The sequence below is a fragment of the Urocampus carinirostris genome, chromosome 11 (genome assembly GCF_059441175.1).
Source record: "Urocampus carinirostris isolate Australia breed hairy pipefish chromosome 11, RoL_Ucar_1.0, whole genome shotgun sequence".
Classification (NCBI taxonomy): domain Eukaryota; kingdom Metazoa; phylum Chordata; class Actinopteri; order Syngnathiformes; family Syngnathidae; genus Urocampus; species Urocampus carinirostris.
This window is the reverse complement of record NC_142359.1, coordinates 36,541,860-36,564,269: the sequence shown is the minus strand read 5'-3', so window position 1 is coordinate 36,564,269 and position 22,410 is coordinate 36,541,860. Positions and strand designations below refer to the sequence as shown.

Here is a 22,410-nt window from a genome sequence, read left to right as displayed (position 1 = left end):
TGATCAAATAGTCTGCATTTATATAGCAATTTACAACGTGTGTATTAGTAATTTCTGCATATTTACTTACGGCTGAAATCATTTTTGCATTTTTTTTTTTGGTTGTGCGTCCAACTATGTGAATTTCTGAGAATAGCTAGAATAAACCTTTTTGGGGGTTTGGGTTGGCATTTGAAACGGTCCTTTTCTTACTTTCACCATTTCCATCCTAGAATAAAATAAAACCGCAAGCACACCGTTTCCTTTCCTCCAGCATAATACTCGCCGTGTCCGGAACACAGAGGGTAAGATTAAGATAAAAGAAGATAGGCGCGGTAGGGAAAAAACATAAAGGACCTTTGAACTCATTTGGGCATTGTTAACACATAAAGAACAAATTCAACTTTCAACCTTTTAAGGACACCTCAAACAACGCACCCCACTTTTAAGCCTAACCTGTCTTTTATTAAGGAAAAGTTTTACAAATGCAATAATTTTTGGTGTTACTTGAGTTTAATTTGGGGATGCTTAAGCACCCCCCAAAACAGGCCAGTTATGCCCATGCCTTCAGGTATAAGTAAATGCGTGCAGCAAAGCCAGGATAGAAGTTTTTGTATTTGGCGAAGGTTTCGCTAGCAAAGGCCGCGCTGCTGTATTGACTCAGCACAAAGATGCAAATGAGTTGAAGGAACGCACATGTGACCAACCTGGAAACTTTCAGCTCCTTTCCTAGTTGACAAAAATGTCTTCCAAATGAGACTTCAGGGAATAGCAAAAAAAAAAAAAAGCACGATCAATCAGTCCACAAGTTCACTCAGCAGGTGAACTCTGCAAATAAACATTCCACGTTTTGGGAGCAGTTTACAGTGAAGCCAGCCGCCAGATGAATGGATTCCAATCGTAAACACCGGCCAAAGGCTCTGCAAATTCGAAACACACACCTGATATTTCACAAAAAAATGCCAATTTCCAACATATCACCAAGGAAACATCATTGCGGCACTTACTGACTGAAAAAAAAATAAATAAATGTGGGTATCTCTCTCAGCAGGTAAATCCTACAATCTCCTGCAATAAATAAACAAGTATGGATGCAACAAGCCATTATTTCAATACTTGATAAAGCCATTCTTTTGTTGATTGATTAAACTAAGACTGTTTGCATTTCAAACTTTTTTTTAAATTAATTAGTCGTAAGCAACAATTTTTATTTCATTAGTAATTTGTTCAAGAAAATGAACAAATATAATTATTACAATTTAAAGTAAAGGAATTAAATCCCCAGTATGGAGCTGTAACATTTTAGATAACCCCCCGCTACCAAAATAAATAAAAAACTTTTACCCTCACCATAAATATATTGTTTCTGTAAAATAAACTTCTCATTTTTACAATATATTCAATCATTTATGAAAAATATAAAATATCAATAAATAGATAACATGTACATGCGATGGAAACAATTTTATACATTTTTTGAAAAATGTAACATTTACCACATTTTGATCTTATATTCACAAAAAAATATTATATAGAATTGTTTTTTGTGATAGAAGAAAATGAAGTGTGGGTCGATATTTATGATAGAAAACTAATATTTTTGAAATGTCTAATCTAAAGGGCACATACTGTACTATGAGGTACATGTAATGGCTTATTTAAATTGTTGCACATCTTCATACAAGTATGAACCAGTCAAAACAGGAGTCATTTCAAGTCAATAAAATAAAAAAATAAACAAACACATTGCAGCTTCAGACTTTAAAAATTCCTAAAATCTTTAAGGCAAAGGTAAGTACATAAGTCAGTAATTTTTTAATTAAACTTTTGGGAAGCACAAGATGTATCCAGTAAGTGACAACAAGTTCTTGATGTCATTACGTGTTGCAAACAGTCCAAGACTTAGCCATTATTATTCAATAGGAAGTTTTTCAAGCTAAGTAAGCATCTGTCTGAGTTTTCTATTCAACATTCATTCATTCATCCACTCATTCATTCAATTTCCAAATGCTTATCCTCATGAGGATCAACCTGTGAACATGATACTGTAATCTTTTGTTTATCGTGGTTACTGGGGACCAGAACCCCATGTAACATGCAAAAATCGTATGTTTTTAACATGCACTTTGCCGGTCCGTGCCCACAGCAATAGTCGATGGGGAATAATGGATTGTGGTCGCACAGGTGCTGTTCGTTTTAGGCGGAAAGAATCCAAAAAAAGAGAGCCATGCATAACTATCTTGTTCTTTCTGACCCCACTCTCACCAATAGTCAACTGGGTATAATGGATCTCAGTCAAAACAGTGCATTTTATTATAGGTAGGCCATAAAGTGAGGAGTATGTTTGGAGTGACAAGATTGGATAGATGGATTGAGAAATGAAATTGTGAGGGACAGAACTGGAGTAGTAGTGGAACTGAGCAAGCGTGTGGATAAGAGAGTACTCGGTTGGTTTGGACACATGGAGAGGATGGATGAGGAGCAAATGTTGAAGAGGATCTACAGAGCAGAAGTAAAGGGAAGGAGACCAAGAGGAAGGTCGCGATTGACGTGGATGGATAGTGTTATGTGTGCTCTGCAGGAAAGAGGTCTAAATGTAACGGGTGTAATAATAACTTTTGTTTTAATGAAATTCCTGCTGAAATATGTTGTATAGTTTCTGTATAAGTGTCCTGCAATGATGAGTCCAACAGTGCCACCTGCTGGTATGTGGTAAGGTTTGGTTTGACTTTAGACTTTGCGACAGGAAGGTTTTTTTTTGGCAGTCTACAACGAGCTGCCAAAGGTAAGACACGATCTTTTGGTGCTCCGCAAAAAAGGTTAATTTTAAACATTAAAACCACAGCTGACAAATCTCTCAACATTCACAGGAATGTGATTCATGTTGTCAAGCTGTTTGGATTTATTTTCGTTTTGTTTCCTTCGCCTTTTATGTTATTTTTGCCGGACGTTGCATATTTTGCTAAAATGCTAATTCTCCTCATAGAGATCAAAGCCAGCAGAGACGCTTACCACGTGTTGTGTTGTGACTCATGCATTTGCAGGTAAATTGTACCCGTTATTATACTCATTATTGTTATTACTTCTATTTTCTCATATATATAAAAAGGATGATGTTGGTTAAAATTCAGACTAAAGAAAAATGTGTTGAATTCATTGTTAACGTTAAAAAGCCACTATACGATCTCTTGTTAAAAGTATCTTGTTAAAATGGATGTAAACATGTATTGTGATGGTTGATATTCTAAAATGTATTTTATGTATACCGCGGTAACATTGGTGCCGTGACCCGTGACTTCTATCAAGCTCTCCGAACTGAGGACTGTCCTACCCGCCACTTCACTTCATGAAACCATCAGCTCACAGTATTTGAAATTTTACTTACATGAACGTTATCGCTAAACTCATTACCGTGCGTGTCACAGTGATGCAGATAACTAAGTGTGCTACACAGCGACGTGTTACGCAGGCTGCTGATTTATTTTGTGATTTTGACTTATTTAAATTTTTTTCTGTTGATGAAACATGTTTAATTAGAGCAATGTGTTAGCTCCACAATTTGTCACACCTGTTCACATTGGCAGGGGCAGGGGCATGTTTACCCCCATTCCCTCTGTTGATAGTTCTACCCCAGGTGTTGCTACACATAGAGTAGAGGCAGTTTCTAGTGTCAGCACCTATAATGCAGCTGACCAACATGCCAGCCTACCTGCACCTCAGGTCAGACCCACATCTACGCCAAATTCCACGAGTGACATTTCTGAGGGTGTAGATGATCAGATGACAAATATTATTTAGGAGATAGGACATAAAGGCATTCTCATCACCCTTCGGGCTTCACGAGTACAACCGGCTCCCTCAGGGACTTTGCAACAGCCCAGCAACATTTATGAGGATGATGATGTCGATATTCGGTGATCAGAATTTAATGAGCCTATCATGTTACCTCGACAATCTGATGGTGTTTGCCCCTACAGAGGAAGTTGCACTCCAACGCCTGCAGATGGTGTTTACTGGCCTCAAAAAACACAACCTCAAGCTCGCACTCAAAAAGTGTTTTTTCCTCAGACGGACTGTGAAATATTTTGGGCATGTCATCAGTGAGGATGGAATTCGGACTGACCCCGAGAAGGTGAGAGGGATAAATGACCTACAAGTCGCTGACTTAATGGAGTCTGACGGTAAGACGCCGTGCCCTATTAAAATCAGATCTTTTCTAGGCATGGTGATGTATTACCAAAGCTTCATTGAGGCATGTTCTGCAAAGGCAAAACCTCTGTTCAAGCTCACTTCTGAATCTGGTGCCCAGCATAAGCGCAAGAGAGGCCGCAAACCAGTGAGGAAAGGTCAAGTGAAGCTGACGCCTGCTGATTGGTCCGATGCATGGCAGAACGCATTTGAAACACTGAAACACGACCTCGTGACAAGTGTCACTCTGGCCCACCCAGATTTTGATGCGCCGTTTATTCTGGCTGTCTACGCATCCTTTGATGGGATTGGAGCAGTCCTGTCACAGCTGCCACCTGGCGGAAAAGTAGCCAGACCAGTCGCCTTTGCAAGTAAAACGCTCTCTTGCTCCCAGCTCAACTACCCTGCACAACGGCTCAAATTTCTTGCCTTGAAATGGGCAGTATGTGATAAATTCAGCCATTGGTTGAAAGGAAGACACTTCACCACGTGGACCGACCATAACCCGCTGACATACATTTTGACCAAACCAAGACTTGATGCGTGTGGACAGCGGTGGGTAGCGAAGCTAGCTGCATACAATTTTGACCTGAGGTACATTCAGAGAACATCGTAGCCGACGCTCTGAGCCGTGAACCATTTGTACGGTCATGTGTGGGTCATCGCCTTGTTACCGAGCCCTATACCTCACTGCTGGACCAGGTCAATGAGGTGAACAACAGTACTGTGTAAGAGGTGTTCAGTGTATCCAACAATTGTCACGCTGTTGTAGACGAGAGTGCTGGGACATCAGATGAGTCAGTGAAAAGGGCAGTTCCACCAGACACGAATGGTTCTGTGACTTCAGAAGAAGTTGCTGCTGTCCTCAGTGCTCAGTCCACTGGCGGCGTAGGTCAAGTGATGGGAACGGATGCTAACTTCAATCTTTTGCAGAAGGAAGATCAGTCAACGGCACTCCCACAGAGTCAGCTTTTTGGTTTGCAAGAACAGGACAACACAATAAGCAGAACCATGTACTTTGTGCATAGACACAAGACACCTACCAGGCGTGAGAGAGCTGTCGAGTCGCCTAGTGTGATAAAACTACTGAAGCATTGGAGCAGACTTACCATACAGAATGGCATGCTCTACAAAATACGGAAAAATCCTCGCATGGCCAAGAAAATCTTCCAGTTTGTGGTGCCTGACTCATTGAAGCAGAAAGTCCTCCACGGTTTCCATGACTCAGCAGGTCACCAAGGCCAGAACCGTACTTTGTCGATGGTGAGGCAACGATTCTTCTGGAATGGCATGGAACATGATGTTGTGAACTATGTTAAATCCGGTCAGCGTTGTATAGTAGGGAAAACACCGGAACCACACAACCGTACACCACTCAAGAACATAGTCACCTCTGAGCCTATGGAGTTGGTCTGTATAGACTTTTGGACTGCTGAGCAAGAGAACAAGTCTGTAGATGTCCTGGTCATAACTGATCATTTATCCAAGATGGCGTACGCCTTCCCTTGCAGGAATCAAACCGCCAAACTAGTTGCTTGCCGTCTGTGGCAGGATTACTTTCTTGTCTATAGTTTCCCTCAGTGATGTCCGTACAGTAAACTGGGTGATACAGTCAGGTGAAATTCAAGTTCATTCAGAGGTAGAGGATAACTCACTCGACAGCAGATCTGATCCCCAGTCTGAATCTCTCACAGTCGATACATCCAGTCAAAGAAGTCAGCACATCCCCGAACAAAATGTTGATCATACTGCAATTGACAATGCGGAAAGCCCACCACGGTGCTCTGGAAACATGATCCTTTTGGGTGTGGGCCCTCCAGACACTGTCCTCCCAGACGAAACCCCATTGAACACTGAACCCCCCCCGACATTGTGTCCTCTGGTACTGACACGTATGAGAAAGCCGCTCCTGATACTAACTGTTTAGACTTGACTGTCCCAGGCCCTCAAGCTCAGGTTATTTGTGCTCAACCTAGCCGTTATGGTCTTAGGGTCCGCAAGTCCATCAGGCCTCCCAGTCGTCTTATTTGTCAGATGAATGACCAGTGGGTAGGTGACAATTCTGTGTCTGCAATATCTTCTAGTTCCTTGTTTAAATTCTTTAGAGATGCACTTTCAGTTTGAGTAACAAAGCTTGAGCAAGAAACAAGAATTGTGCCTATGTGAGTACTTGAAACTACAGGAACAATGTTTTATATTACAGAGATGTAACAGGCATCTTTGAGTCTGTGCTTAGTTAGGAGTTTGATCGCCTCCTTTCTTTTCACACTCCTTTTTGGGAGAGTTTTAGAACTGACATGCACTTCAGTTTGTTCCTTGTAATACTGTACACGATTTATGTGTCCTTTTTTCTCATCAGTATATGCACTTTTGCATGTGATTTTTTTCTGTTTAGTGTAGCCAGCAGAGAAGCTTACCACGTGTTGTGTTGTGACTCATTCATTTGCAGCAACAGTAATAAAAACCTCATTACCCAGTCCAGCGTGAATGTGGATCTTTGGTGGGACAGGTACACCGCGGTTACATAAATATAATGGAAGCTAGAGCTCTTGTTGGTGATAGGAATAAGTGGAAAGGTGTTGTGAAAGGATAGTGGGATGTTTGGACACGTTCTAAGGGATAGGCGGGGCACCCGTACGATGCGACAGGGGTAAACCAATGAAAGCTGTCGGGCCCTGCTGTTGAACAACAAAGTGTGTTGTGTCACCCTGACCCGAGTGACACAGCCACTTTCTTGTGTCGTGCTTCATCTGGAGGGACGAAAGCATCACCAACTTGGATGTCGAGGTGCTTAACTTGTTTGGGTGTTTGGGCATTTGGGATTGCCATGGTCCAAATATTTTTGTATGTGTTTTTTGAAACTTTTCCCCTTTTTTATGTTTTTATTTTTTAATTTTCTTTATTTTTTTTTTATTTTTGTATGTGTTGTCTTGCTGTCGGTCACCCCTCTTGAGGGATATGACCAGGGTAGGTAGGTAGGTAGGTAGGTAGGTAGGTAGGTAGGTAGGTAGGTAGGTCGGTAGGTCAGTAGGTCGGTAGGTCGGTAGGTCGGTAGGTCGGTAGGTCGGTAGGTCGGTAGGTCGGTCGGTCGGTCGGTCGGTCAGTTGGTCGGTCGGTCGGTCGGTCGGCTGGTCGGTCGATCGATCGATCGATCGATAGATAGATAGATAGGCCATAATGACAAACTTCAGAAATTATGCTCTGCTTTTAGCAATTGATACTGGCCACAACAGTTAGCTGGGCACTGCTCTCAGCGATAGTCAAGTGGGGAGAATGGGTCCCGGCCACAAAAGTGCATTTAATTTTAGAAAGGCCTCCCAAAAACGGGCACTCTGACAGTCCTCGCAAACAGCAATATACAATCTGGGATTTTGGGTTGCAACCGTACAAGTGCCGTTCACTTTTTGGTAGACGTAACGGCAAAACAGAGCATTAGTGCCCAACAAGTTTGCACTCTGCCAGCCCCCGCTCGCAGCAATATGCAATTGGGGATAATATATAATAGGATATTTTTCAAAACGCCTTACACTGAGGCTGTCAGATCCCATGTGCAAAGTAGTGAATATTACAGTATTCTGTACTTGTCAGGGGGGAAAAAAAACTTACGTTGTACTCATCAGTAGACATCACAATTGGATCGAAGAGTCTCTATATTGACTTTTGACGGAAACATCTGACAAATGTGAAAATGTCCTGCATCTTTTGGGGGGAATATCTGGATGTCATGACAGCTTGGTTTCTTCAGCTTCTGCTGGACACTTGGTAAGTCAAAGATCAATCTTGAAATTCCTTCCATTATTACAGTCACTTAAGGAAAATAAACAATAGAGCGAGTGTTCTGTCACTCCAAAATATCCTCCTTGCCGACACCCGATCCAACCAGCTTGACGACAGAACCCCTAGAGTGGGACTAAACTGAGAAGTTGCTGCCTCAGACATTCCTCCTTTCGCCATGCTAACTCAAGGCTTCATGCCAAGCCACAATTAAAACCACACCATAAAAGCGGCTAACCCTTGTATTCGAGCACAGGATTTCAACCAAGGTTACGCTGTGATTTATCGTTAGCACGTGTTAAGGTTTGATTGACGTCAATGTTTGACTCACTGCAAATATGATCGACTGAGAAAAGCGACAAGTTATTGTTTTTTGTTTTTTTGACAAAAGTGTATGTCATCAAACCAAATTCCACTGTGCAGATGTCTCACAATAAACAGATGCAAGCTCATAACTGTTTTCTTTTTTAATTCCATTAAGACAGTTATGTCCAAATTCTGGCCCAGGGGCCATTTAAGGCCCGTGATTTTGTCGTATTATGTACTTAATAATATGTCGCCCCACCGGTAATGTTGACCACAATATATAAAAACAATGGCAGAAGCCCTTTGGCCACCTTGCCCTTGGCTTTCTTTGAGAATTTTAGCCCACCCTATTTCTGATATGGCAACTGTAAATAAAAAAGGAAAGCTGACTGTGAGGGGGTCCGCTTCCAGGACAAGTAGATATTGAAGTATTTTTTCTCCAAAATCCGAAACAAGTGCATCTGTCTAATTTGGAATGAGACTGGCTGTTTTCAAGAGGTACTGCAAGATAAAACATGCTGACTACAAAAGCTAACTGGAAACGAACGATGTGAAAAGATGAAGCAACTAAAAGCTGTTTTAACGGCACAGCAGCTCTTTTTCACGAGACCTTGCGAGTCAAATGAAAATGTTACAAAGGCAAGCTACGAGGTGGCAGCTCTGATCGCCAAACACTGCAAAACTTTGACGGAGGGTGGATTTATTAAAGACTATTCAAAGAATACAGGGCTTATTAGTCGACGATGACACATTGTCAGCTTACCAAATCTGGCCCACTTTCTGAAAAGTTTGGACACCCCTGCATTACGATATAAATTGATGCTGTGTTTTCTACGCTCAGACTGTCAAAAATGTTAGTGTTCAAAAATCAAGTGTCATATATCAGATATATAAATGAATATCCGAAATCACAAAATATTTAACGTATAAAGACAACAATCTGTCGTATGAATAAAAAGACACACATTGAAATTCAAGCTCGAATAATTTTAGCGGAAAAAAAAGGAAAAATAAACATGGTAAAATCATGGGGGAAAAATGCATTGGGGAAAATAAATAAGTGGTAAAAATCAAGGGACGAAAGTGATATATTATCAAAAAATCAATAAACTTACACGAAGAAGATCTATTTAAAAAAATGTGATGCAAACAATTTGTAAAATTAATAAAAAAAAAAAAACACAAATCAAAATTCAGGGACATAAAAATCTTACTCATATGTAGGTAACGAAAATGTAAAAGTAAAGTAAAATAATTAAACCTTATTAAAAAAAGCAAGTACGACAGGAACAAAATATTGAAAACAAACTATGTTTTAGGATTATAAATAAATCCTTATAGTCGTGAAAATTAATCCATAAAGAATAAAATCCCAACGCAAACAATTTGAAAAATGGATATAAAGACAGACACATTCAAATTTGAACACAAAAAAGTCTTGATAAAAGTAGAAAAAATGAATCAAAACAAATTATAAAAAATCAATTGACAAAAACAGTATTTTAGGATTATAAACACATTGTACAGTCACCAAATCCATATAAAAAATTTATAAAAAAATTATCATTGAAAACAATTTCTAAAGAATATCAACAAACACACACACACACATTAAAATAAGTATAAGGACACACAAATAACAAACATATACAACAAAACCTATAAAATAATGTATGCCAAAAAATATGAAACATATACTAAGTATCATATTATTTCACCGCAAAAAAACTAAACTAAAACACTAAATATATGTATTTATAGTGATAATAATTTCCGGCTTAATTATAAAGAAAAGTATGTAAATGAAAAGGAAGCATATTTGAAAATAAAAATTGCCAAAATACAAAAAGTTTTTTAAAAAGTGAATTTACTAACAATCAACCTTTATAACTAAATCTGACCAACGAATGCCCCCAATTCTAATATTCCCATGTCAAACCTACATCTGGGAATTAAATAAAACAAAAGCGAGTCGACAGGATTAGGATGTAACAAAGGGAAAATTGCTGAGTTTCATCCCTTGGCAAGACGTTAGAGTGCAAAAAATGGACTTTCACAATCGGAATCAAATGGTAATAAATCCATACAACCAGAAAAATCAACACCGGGTGTTTGCATAAAAGCCTCTGGCGGCTGCGTTCTCCCGGTACTAATGAATCCGGGAGCTGTGTCCTCGACTAATGAAGGCACCGTGGGTGAGCCAGTAAACACGTGGCAATGCCGACTCATTAAAGCACATGTGTCAAAGTCATGACCTGCGGGCCAAGTATGGCTTGCCACATCATTTTATGTGGCCCACACGTCAATGCTGAGAGAAGCACAAGAGTAAAATGAGCTGTAGAGCATCAAACAATAAATTGCTGTGTTGAATATCCATTCAAGCCTTCGACCGAGGAACCATCTAAAGTCAGGGTCCCAAATAAGTGGAGCGTGGCCCATGACCGGACCAAGGCACACCTCTTGGGTTAGGGTTAGGGTTAGGGTTAAGGTTAGGGTTAGGGGTTAGGGCAAATGTCACGTTAAAAAAAAAAGTAAATACTTATATTTGTCCGTCTCTGATGCGCTACTAATGTATCGCCAAATTCTCTTTCATTTTTGAGTCAAACTTCTCCCATGTTCTCACGTTTACTGTATTCACTACATCCGCTCTGCGGCCCATAACTAATACCTGTGCGAGAAAGAGAGGAAGAAAGTTGTGCTCCGGGAGACAGCGCTGATTGGCTGTTGCCTGGGTGACATTGTATTATGGACTGTCATCTCTGTGACAACGATGCGCTGAGTGACTCTTGCTTAGGGTGACATGGTATTATGGGCCGTCATCTCTATGAGAACGATGCACTGATTGGTTGAGAGAGCCTTAACGCTGCTAGTTTGACTGGACCGACGAACACGAGTCGTACCCGGCACGTTACAATCTGTATGTTTCCGTGCAACAAGTGCAAGATCTAATCCAACAAAAATGGCGTGCTCAATGATGACTAAATGACGAGAACCGTTAATGAAAACCTCTGTTTTCATGAGGAATGGACTGAGAAATATGCGTCCACTTTGCCACCTACAAGAACAAAACCAATGTGCTTAATATGTTTAAAGAAGGTTGCTGTGAAGAAAAGTGAAAATATGAAACACGACTATGTTAAAGAGCACAGCTCTTTTGAAAAGAAGTTTCCTCTTAATTCAGACCCGAGATGGCTAGAAATTGACAGGTTGAAGCAGTCAGTCATATCAACAGTCCAGCAAGGTTTTTGCTAAATCTATGACGCAACAACACATTTCAATGGAGTGCTCACTCAGACTGCCGTGGGTATTGGCCAAACATCAAAAGCCTTTTTCTGCTGGAGAAAAAAATTAAAGAGTGTATGACTGAGGGGATGGCAGCAATGTTCAAAGAAAAAGAGGAAATGACAAAAAAAAAATTAAACAAATTCCACTCTCAGATTCATCAACCACAAGACACACTGAAGTACTGGCTGATGATGTGACAAAACAGCATTGTTATGGTATAAGAAATGCTGAATTTTGTGTTTGAACACAAGAGAACCAACTTTACCTCTGTTGACTTGCCTTGCACTTAACCATCATAATAAATAGACCCATGCTTGTTTAAAAAAAATGTGGACCCTTAAGATTTGTATTTGAGGAACCCCTGATCTGAAGCATAATTTCTATCTGCATTGCTATGTGGAGCAGTAGCTGCACCGACTACAACAGGGGTCGGGAACCTATGGCTCGCGAGCCAGATATGGCTCTTTTGATGATAACATATGGCTCGCAAATCTGGCTCGCAGATTTGGGTTTAAAAAAATTATCGTTTGGTTAAATGCATCCATCGATTTTCTATTGATCATGTCTTGTGCAGAGTTGCAGTTGCACGAGCGATTGTCTATTTTAATTGGATGATAATACCCGATGTTGGCCGTTACTGGGGGGCACAGGTACACGCCCCCTTTTGCGTCCATTGGCACTTGGCCGTTGGTCATTAGCTCAAAGCTAACTCTTCGACGGAGAAGATGGCGAAACGAAAAAAAGATGATGAATATCGTACATTTCAGGACGAACAGCCCGAAGAATTTGCCTTTGTGAAGAGGTATGCCTAATTTGCTATGACAAAATTGCATCGATGAAACAGTCGAATGTTAAGCGGCACTTCGACACACGCCATGCCCCCTTTGCACGGTCTGCTTTTGCAGAGCAATGTGCGCTGGTTGTCAAGAGGAAAGTTGCTCAGCCGTTTTACGGCTTGCCTCAACGAAATACGGATTTTTCTTGAAACGAAAGGCAACGAGCATCCTGAGGTAGCGAAAACTGAGTGGCTCCTCAAGTTTTATTATCTCGTCGATATTACCGAACATCTAAACCAGCTCAACGTTAAAGTGCAAGGCGTTGGAAATACAGTGTTATTCCTTCAACACGTTGTGTTTGCTTTTGAAAACAAGCTGGAGCTCTTGATCAAGGATTTTGAAACCGGTCGCTTACTACATTTCGAAAAACAGAGTTTACAGAGGCATACACAACAAGTGAGCCCACTCAAAACATCTCCACCAGCTAGCTGGCTTCACATCCGGTCTCCTCCAGTCGTTCAAAACGCACTTTGGAGAATTTCGTGAGCACTGTGGTCTTATTAAGTTCACCACCCATCCAAACGAGTGTTCACTGAACACAGCCGACCTGAGTTGCATTCCTGATGTCTCCCTGGTAGATTTTGAAGCAGAAGTGGCTGACCTGAAGGCCTCAGAGATGAGGATGAGCAAGTTCAAATCACTGAATGAAGAATTGGAAAGAATTGCACGACAGAAAGTGGAGTTGGCGAGCAAGCACATGAGGACAGAACTGGACAAACTTCAATCCAAAGACGAGCTGATTCTCAAAGCTTGGAACGCGCTTCCAGTCACATACCACACACTGAGGCGTGTGAGTATTGGTGTATTGACAATGTTTGGATCGACGTATTCATGTGAGCAGTCATTTTCACATCTCAAAAACATCAAGTCCAACCTACGATCACATTTAACGGATGAAGGCGTCAATGCCTGCATGAAGCTTTAACTCACCAAGTACCAACCAGACTACAAAACCATCAGCAAATCCATGCAGCACCAGAGGACGCATTAATGGTGAGTATTATAACATCATTATTTAAAATAATAAATTAAGACGCTTGTTATGCTCACATTTAATTGAATTCAGTCTTAAAATATATTATATGGCTCTCACTGAAACACATTTCCAAAAATTGTGCTTTTATGGCTCTCTGAGTCAAAAAGGTTCCCGACCCCTGGACTACAACATCAACTACATCGACACCACACGCCTCACCCTCAAAGCCATCTCCATTGCCAAGGACGTAGCCCATTGCTTCCGCTCCCCCACTACTAGACTCACTAACAGCTTCATCCATCGGGCAGTGAGACTACTGAACTCTCTCCACACCAGGTAAAAATAAAAATAAACACTCATGACTGCATACCAACTTTCATACACCTGCTGATTGCATTATTATTTTACCTATTCTATCTTGTTACCTTTTAATGTTATTTTTTTTGCATTTTACGTTTATTTTTATTACTGCCACTACTGCTGCTTGTTGAAACTTTTTACTGTATGTCCTCATTTATATGTCAGTTGTATTACTTCAGAATTATCCGAAAGGTCACCTTTACTTTTATTTAGTATGATCTTAAGCTAAGACTGTTATGTGCATGGGCTCTTTTTGTCGTAATTGTCGGCGCATGGGAGAGTGTGAAAAAAATTTCAATATCTGAGGAAATTGTCAAATAAAATTGACTTTAATTTTGATATGTCCACTGGATGTCATCAGACGCCACTCACTAAGCACCCACTGTCACTGTATTTGCTGACTCACATTAATCAACCAGAGAACATTGAAAAAACCCACCCTGGTATTAGTTTACTAAAAGGTACATCGTGTGATATTTGACCACTAGATGGAACTGCATTGTTTAATTTGTACAAAAAACAGTGCCAAATGAACACAGCGTAGAAGCAAGATTCCTTACAAACATGAGTGCCAAATGAACACAGCGTAGAAGCAAGATTCCCTACAAACATGGAGGTGACTACTGAGTATGTATTTCTCAACCTAGGAATATTTATAAAAATAACATTGGTATGCAGGGATCAGAATTTTCCGCGGATCCGCGGATTTCCGCCGTTTTTGAACCCCAAAGGCATTCCGACTTTTTCACTTTTTCTCTTGCGTAGCAAACAAATTCAAAATCCGACTGTCTCACTCTTTCCTTTATTGCTCTGGCGCACCCTGGCGGCCGTTAGAAAAATTGGTGGCGCTCCGCCCTGCTTTATTCCTGGACCCTGGCTATTTCAGCTGAAAATGAAAATCTCCATTCTGATCCCTGGGTATGATACTTTATGTATTTTAGCTTATAATTCAAATCAATAATGTTTGTTTTATTGAATGAAGGTTTTTCCGACCACTTGGGGGCACTAAATATTACACACTGTCCCTTTAAAATAAAAGTCAGTGACACACTGTTTAAGGCAATCTGAGAATTAGAAAATAAAAAATAACACCTTTTTGTCTTTGCAGAAGTTTAAAAATGGTGTCTGCTACTTGAAATGTTGCTACCCTCTGCCGCCACCTAAGGGCTCAAAGTCATCATTGCAGCCTCATTCAGCTCAATTCAAGTACAGTGGGACCTCGCTACTTCGCGGTTCGACGTTCGCAGCTTCAGAGCTTCGCGGTCTGTAATGGTTTAAAAAAAATTTTTATTTATTTATTTTTTGTATTTTTTTGAAGGGGCGTCTCAGATTTTTCACTTTTTGCGGGAATCCCCCTCGGCCGACGACCCTAGCACGGCGCACCGTTCTCGTTTCCTGGCGTGCGGTTTCGGTCCGCTTTCCGCTTCACCGCCCCCCCTAACCCCACAGGACCCCCCAGCTACCCCTTTCCCCGCGGCCGCCCGTCCGTCGGCCGGAGCCATCGAGGACCGTGTAGCGCCATGCAGAGCCATCGCGACCCGGGCGGGAGACGCCGGGCGGTGTCGTGCGTATCGCGCCCGAAAGTACCCGCGCCACGGGTTAGGGGCTCGCTCGTGGGAGCGACCGAACGGCACCCGCGGTGCGGCGCAAGTATAAACCCTGTCGTGAATTTGTCTCCGATCGTCTTGGGCGGACGTAAAATTGCCCAGCTGTACGACTCTTAGCGGTGGATCACTCGGCTCGTGCGTCGATGAAGAACGCAGCTAGCTGCGAGAACTAATGTGATTTGCAGCTGGGATTGGCTGGCAACCAGTTCAGGGTGTCCCCTGCCCACTGCCCGGAGATGGCTGGGATGGGCTCCAGCATGAAATCACTCTCCACCCATACCTAACTCATTTTTAGTTTTTTTAACCTATTCACATCTCAAGCTTCCTTTTTGGCAAGCCATCTAGCTAAGTTGCTATTTTAGAAACTTAAATCAAAGTTGATGCCCTTTGCACTAAGTAACAAAAAGGAGCTCTTGGCTTAAAAAAGGTTGGAGACTCCGGGTATGAAGATTCAGCTTTGATCCACTTACCGTCAAAAGAGAGGAAGACTCGAGGTAATGGCTGAAGTCGGCTGGTGGCGACCTCCAGGAAGAGGCTCAAAAGAAGAAGGGGCGGCATGATGGACGCCGCCCGTTGTGTTGCCCTAGTGGCTGACCAGTTTATAACAGACCTGGAGGGGACAGCACCGCCTGGTGGAAGTGATGGAAAGGAAGTTAGAACCACAAAATCATTTTAAAAATATATACACCAGCCAAGTCCAAAGTCCAGCGTGGGGGCCAGTTACAGCCTGTCATTAAATTTTTATTGACCCATGGCCTCTATGATGATATTGATAATATGTGGCCAGTCAGTAATGTTGACCGCAGTGTAAAATATCTTTTTATCCCCCCAAATATGATTGCATTTTATCAGATGATGACCGTAGCCCTTTGACCACCTTACCCCTGGCTTTCACTGAGAATTTTAGCCCAACCCATTTTCAACATTGCGACTGCAAATAAAAAAGGAAAGTTGACTGTGAGGGCCGGCGCTTCAAAGAAAGTGAACATTTGAGTTTTTTATTCTATCTGCTGATGCCATCTGCTGGCTGGAGTCCTCATTTCAGCCTCTCTCAAGCTGCTTATTTTGCGCGTGCACATTCATGACTCTCTTAAACGCATTTGAATAAACTGCTCTTTTTTCATCTTTTTGGGAGTGTGGGTTTGCATTTGTACTGTATTTGAAACAGTCATTTTCTTACTTTTACCATTTTCATCCTAAAATCTAAGAAAATGGCGAGCACGCGCGTGAAATAACTTTCAAGGACCTCCGTTCCTTTCCTTTCCTTTCCTTTCCTTTCCTGTCCTTTCCTTTCCTGTCCCTTAATTTCTTTGCCTTGCCTTCCCTTCCCTATCCTTCTATGGCCAGAACATAGATTTTGTTTTCACAAGACAACCGTGCCATCGAGTGGTAAAATATTACACACTGGAGCTCTAATAAAGAAAATACTTAGTTTGAACTTTTCTTTAACTCAAATTATATACGCCATCATAGATCTAATCAAAATTACGCCCCACTTATAAAGTGGTAAATGACTAATATAGATGCAAATGTCTGGTTTTTAATGCAATATCTAGGTCTGTCAATAGAGGCCCATATTCAGCAACAAGTACTCCTGTGTTTTAATAAAACATTGTGTTTGGTAATCACTTTAGAAGGCTAATGAATAACTAGAAAACAGGTAGCAAATCGGAAAACCGTTTTGATGGTTGGAGAAGCTATAAAACCTTCCTTTAACCCTGTCGAGTATCTGGAGCATCACATTTGTGAGTGTGATATCATTTTCAGAACGGACAGGGAATGAAAGTTAACTTTTTTGAGAAACTTGATAGTCCATCCTTATTTTTAAAAAATAAAGGCTATTGCGAGCAAAAATATGCAAATAAACGAAATCTCCTACAACGGTGTGTACTCCTCCCTTCAGAGAACAGCACAAACAGTAGAAAGAAAAGTGGAAGACCGCTGCACAACCATGCAAAATGACAAGTACATTAGAGTCTCCAGAGGAAAATGATGCCTCACAGTTCCTTAACGAGCATCTTGCTTCAATTGTAGCTGCAAAACTCTAGTGTCAACATATACAGTGAGGGTTGACTCCGAAATTCTGGCCTTCAAGGCAGAGTGTCAAAAAAAGCCATATTTGAGATTGGCCATCATACATAAGCGATTGATTTGGGCTAAAAAACACAGTTATTAGACACTTAATTAGATAAATAATAATGGTTTTCAGTTTTTTAAGTAGTTTTTTTTACTGTTTACTACATTTCAGTACATTTTCGGATTGTTTGAATTTGTTTTAATACGTTTGGAACTTTTTTTGGTCCCTTTTGCTTACGTTTTCTTTCCCAGTACTTTCATTACGGTTTTATACTTTTTCCTACTTTTCAGTGCATTTTTATTATTTATAAAGCAATTGTTATGCCTTACAGGTTTCGGTAATTCTCAATACTTTTTTGTACTTTTAATGAAAGTTCAGTACTTTTTACTACTTTTCAGTACTTTTCGACACCTCTCAGTACTTTGTCATTCTTTAAACTATCTTTTACCCCATTCATACTTTCCAATACTCCTTACGACTTCTTTATACTTTTAAGTATTTTTCTATACTTATTAATACTTTTTCATACTTTTATATATTTTTTACAGATATTTTTTTTATACAATGTTGCTCCAAAGCAAAAATGAGTTTGACACCACAGATCTCACAGCAAGGAGGCCTTCTTAAATGAACCGCGACAAAATAGGTGATTAACTCAAACAAAAAAGCCGACGTGAAATCTTCTGTCTTCTTTTTTTTTTAACAAGAGCTTGGCTAAAATATAAATGAAGTAAATCCTGGTTCTTAGTCCAAGACTCAATTATAGATGAGCGGCAGGTAGTCCTATTGTGACTCTAACAAACTCAAAGCCTCTCAAGGCCATCAAAAATGTTTTTACAAGCAGGTGGATCTCTGCTCTCATGGCTTATGCATGCTTGCTGAAACATTGATGGTTGTTACGCCCCAACAAGGCAATGAAAATTTTAGTGCACTATGTGCACTGAAATAAAAAACGAAAAAAAAGTATCAGGACGATACACCTCTGCCAATACAATTCTCCAATCAAGATTTAGGGTATTACTTTGGCTGTTCCTAGTACACCAAGAATGACAAGATGTTTAAAGTCAGAGTGGAGAAACTTGAGTGAAAAAAAAGATTTTTGTTTTGAATATAAAACTTGACTCCAGGGGTGCTCCTCATGCAGATCACGATATACCGGTGGATCACTGAGGTAGTACTGGTAGATCGCAGTACATTGTAGTTGTTGGGACATGCTGCAATATAGCAGTCAAGTGCTGCATTTCAGCATAGATATTAATGTTGCTTAGCAGCAGTACTATATTAAAGAACTCCAAATTGTTTTGATGTAAGGTGTAATTTATTACAATTATTATTTTTGTTTTTTTTTGTCTATGATGTAATAAGTACTTAATGATTAAGAGTCCAAATTAAATATAATATTATTTACATTCATTTATCATAAAATTAATAATGTTGAAGTTTATCAATATTACTTACAATTAAACAAAGAAAAATACTGTTAATTGAATTAGAATTTAGGTATATGTTGGAATTATGAATATTAACCACAAATGTAAGTATTTTCCTAGTTTGAGTACAGGGTATTTAATTTTTATCAATGAATCGAATGTCACTACAGCAGCACAGTCATATCATTTTTCTTGCGAGAGCAAAACATTGGCAACTCGAAAAGACTAACATGAATTCAGTCATAGTGTTTACCATTGTATTTGATATTTTGATTGTGATTAAATATGTTTGCTTAATTTAAGCGTGTATTGAGAAATATTGTGAGCATTGAATTCCACCAATCAGGACTTTTTTAAATATGCTACACTGCACTTGAATCTCATTTTTTTGGTGGGTATATGATTTTGACTTGGTCATTTTGTAAGTATGGTGAAAAAGTGTAAGTACCGCCTTATATTGTTGTAAATCCTCATTTTTAGTGAACCGCAGTATTCATATAAAAAGGGACCTAAAAAAGCTTTTGATAACACAAAATTGAGACATTTCATTGTACTAACAGTAGTACAGAAAATGGTTTTGCATATTTTTAGATCAGAGAAAATACTTATCAATGGCCAGCATATGTCATGTGCAGACAATTTAGTATCTTTTACAATAAGAAAAGATGATAGTATTATTTGCATTGTATTGTGAAGCATACAAAAATTGCATATCGGTTTTCGGGAATCATTATGAGAAAGCAGGACATTGTCTATATCAGTATTGCATGATTATCATTTTTGGGGTTTTCATCATTAACAGACAATTTTGCACATTTTACAGCAAGAAAAATATTGCTTTTTTATGTGTATATGGTAGGGCAGCACGGCGGTGCAGTGGTTAGCACGTGTGTGGCACAGTTCTGAGGTCATGGGTTCAAATCCAGCTACCAACCTCCCTGTGCGGAGTTTGCATGTTCTCCCCGTGCTTGCGCAGGTTTCCTCCGGGCACTCCGGTTTCCTCCCACATTCCAAAAACATGCATGTCAGGTTAATTGGCCAGTCCAAATTGTTTTGCGAATTGTCTGTCCCCTGCCCACTGCCCGAAGATGGCTGGGATGGGCTCCAGCACCCCCGCGACCCTACTGAGGATATGCGGTGCAGATAATGGATGGATGGATGGATGTGTGTATGGTGAGAAGTATACAAAACAAGTGCCTTGGTTTTAGGTATCATGCTGAGAAGCAGATTTTATCATTTTCAGTGTGCTTCCTTAGTCTTTTGTAGTTGTTCTACTAGGATTGTCAAATTTAAAAAACAATCTGAAAAAGTAATTCTTTAACTCCATATTTCAAAGCACATTATTTTTTCTTCTTTGTGCCTTAGCCATTGCTGAAATGCATTCGTAGTTTGTTTTTCTTTGTCAATGTGCATTAACGCTGAATTAAAATATTTAGAATAAATGGATGACCATTAAGAGCGATTTGACCCAAATAATTCACTCGAATAACCATATATGGTTAATATACCCCTCATAGTTAGAACCAGGACTCTGACACTACTGCCGAACAGATCATTGCCTAATATTGTCCAAGAGATGACATTCCGAAGATTCTGAACATCTGCTCTACCAGACCATTCCTGGCCGTTGACATTCCTACAGCTGCTTAAGTCTTCTTCCTGACATCCTAGCTCGCATGTGAGATCTTCAAAAAAGCCGAACCAGACCTAGAGCCTCCAACAGTTTACACCTTGGGACACCTCAAGTATCAAAACCCAGGAATTCAAGAATCCTGTCATTCACGTCATGAAACAATAAACGAAGAGTCAAAGTGCACTTATCAACTATTAAAAACGTCAACTGCTGCTCTCCTGATTCCCATTCCAGTATTATAAAAATATGACAGAGTTGAATAGGGTTGCTCAATCCCTCTCATGTGTTCGTCCACCACACCCAGTTCACAAGCACAGAAGATCTTCCTATTTGGAAGATTGTAGCTATGTCAAAGTGGAACAAAGTTGATCCTGTGAGAAGAAAATGCATACAAATGCCTGATAGTCAAACACTTGATGGTGCCTCACACCTGATCCTGAAACTATCCCGAGATGACACACTCACCGTTCACAAAGTGTCCTCCCTGTCCCCCTCCTTACACTCCTAATCCAGGTGAAGGTTGAGTACCCGAACGGAGATTGGGTCTTCTTCAAAATATGTAAACGGGACTCAGAGGAGGAAGCCGTTCCGCCTCGTGAGCAGAGTTGACTGAGCATAGAAGAGAGGGAGGAGAGCCGGACTAGGCAGCAAGGGGGCGGGTGTCCTGTTATCCCTCCGCCCCGAACCTAACTCTTCTTCTTCACCCCTCTCATTAACAAGACAAAAAATCTTTAAAGCAGGACAACAGTCATCTTATGAGCTTTTACATAACTGTATCATATTATTAACAACTTCAAAAAGGCTGCAATAGAAACTTTTTCTTAAAATTGCAGTATTTTTTTTAGACTATAAGGCACCTAAAAACTCCAATTTGGCCAGTAATTTGAGAGTGCACCTTATAACCTGATACGCATTATGCACTGCAAAATACAGTGGATACGTTTGGTAATGCATACAATATCTATAAGTATGTGTTACTATACAAATTTTAACGCTCTACTACCGTAGTTGTGCAATGATTGTGCAATGACTGATCAATGAAGAAATATCACTGACTAACTTTGAAAAGCATTGTATACAACAGAAATTAATCCGAGTACTGGCGGTGAGCACATTGATACTTCACGACTTGATCTCCAGTGTCCAGGTCACTTTCAATAAGGCATTCGAGCTTATCTCATTATCACACTATTTCAAGTCATGTTGCAATAAAAAATGATTTGCATAGTGAATTGTAATACGTTAAACAATCCCTCCACTTCTTCACCAACAAATGTTAGAGATTGGAGGAAACAGAAAGTCTTTCAACAAAATACTATCCAAGCATTTTCCTGTACGTACAGTATACACATTAAACTGCAACGTTGTTGTTGCACAGGGGATGACGTGGAGAGTCTGTTAAGCCTATCAGAATGCACCATGCAAATCACTGTTTATGGGTCCGTGAGTAAAAATAGTGATATAATGCCACTCCAGATCTCATCATAACCACTGATTGTCTTGCGATAAAGTGTAGGTGCCTTGCACTGCTCGAGTTTGATTCTTGTTGCATAAAATGTTTTGCCATCTTAATCAGCGACACTTACTGACTGATCAATCTTTGTATATAACTGTCCGTTAACATGTACCACAAGTGTAAAAAGAGTCCAACGATTATACACAAATAGACACAGTAGCCCTTGCTGTGGTGTCAAATTCGGCTTATGTATGAAAAATATGTGACAAAGAAATAATTAACGGGGTGCGCCTTATATTCTGGTGCGCTTTATAGTACAGAAAATGGAGTATCTTTTAGCCAGTTTTGCACTATTTTTCCACTAGAATCCCCCACCAGAGGGTTCATCCTGGAAACCAGGATCATAAGGGATATCTTTAGCCAGAGCTCAACCTTTTGTTGCCTCGCTGGGATGGGGTGAAAACGTTTTGTCTCGATTATTGCGTAAAGACAACTAAGACTAA

At 40.2% G+C, this 22,410-nt stretch overlaps 1 protein-coding gene and 1 pseudogene across 1 annotated transcript in view; one reads left to right on the top strand and one right to left on the bottom strand.

Moving 5' to 3' along the window:
• The window catches only part of sema3c (sema domain, immunoglobulin domain (Ig), short basic domain, secreted, (semaphorin) 3C), an 81,935-nt gene extending 60,879 nt beyond the window's left edge, over positions 1–21,056 (bottom strand). Inside the window, exons 1-2 of the mRNA XM_088346666.1 lie at positions 20,917–21,056; positions 15,782–15,940 (exon numbers count right to left, since the gene is read on the bottom strand). Coding sequence (XP_088202792.1) covers positions 15,782–15,869 — 88 coding nt within the window. The 5' untranslated portion in view covers positions 15,870–15,940; positions 20,917–21,056. The remainder of the gene's footprint in view (positions 1–15,781; positions 15,941–20,916) is intronic.
• On the top strand, positions 15,420–15,565 carry LOC148357255 (5.8S ribosomal RNA; annotated as a pseudogene).
• Positions 21,057–22,410: the final 1,354 nt, after the last annotated feature.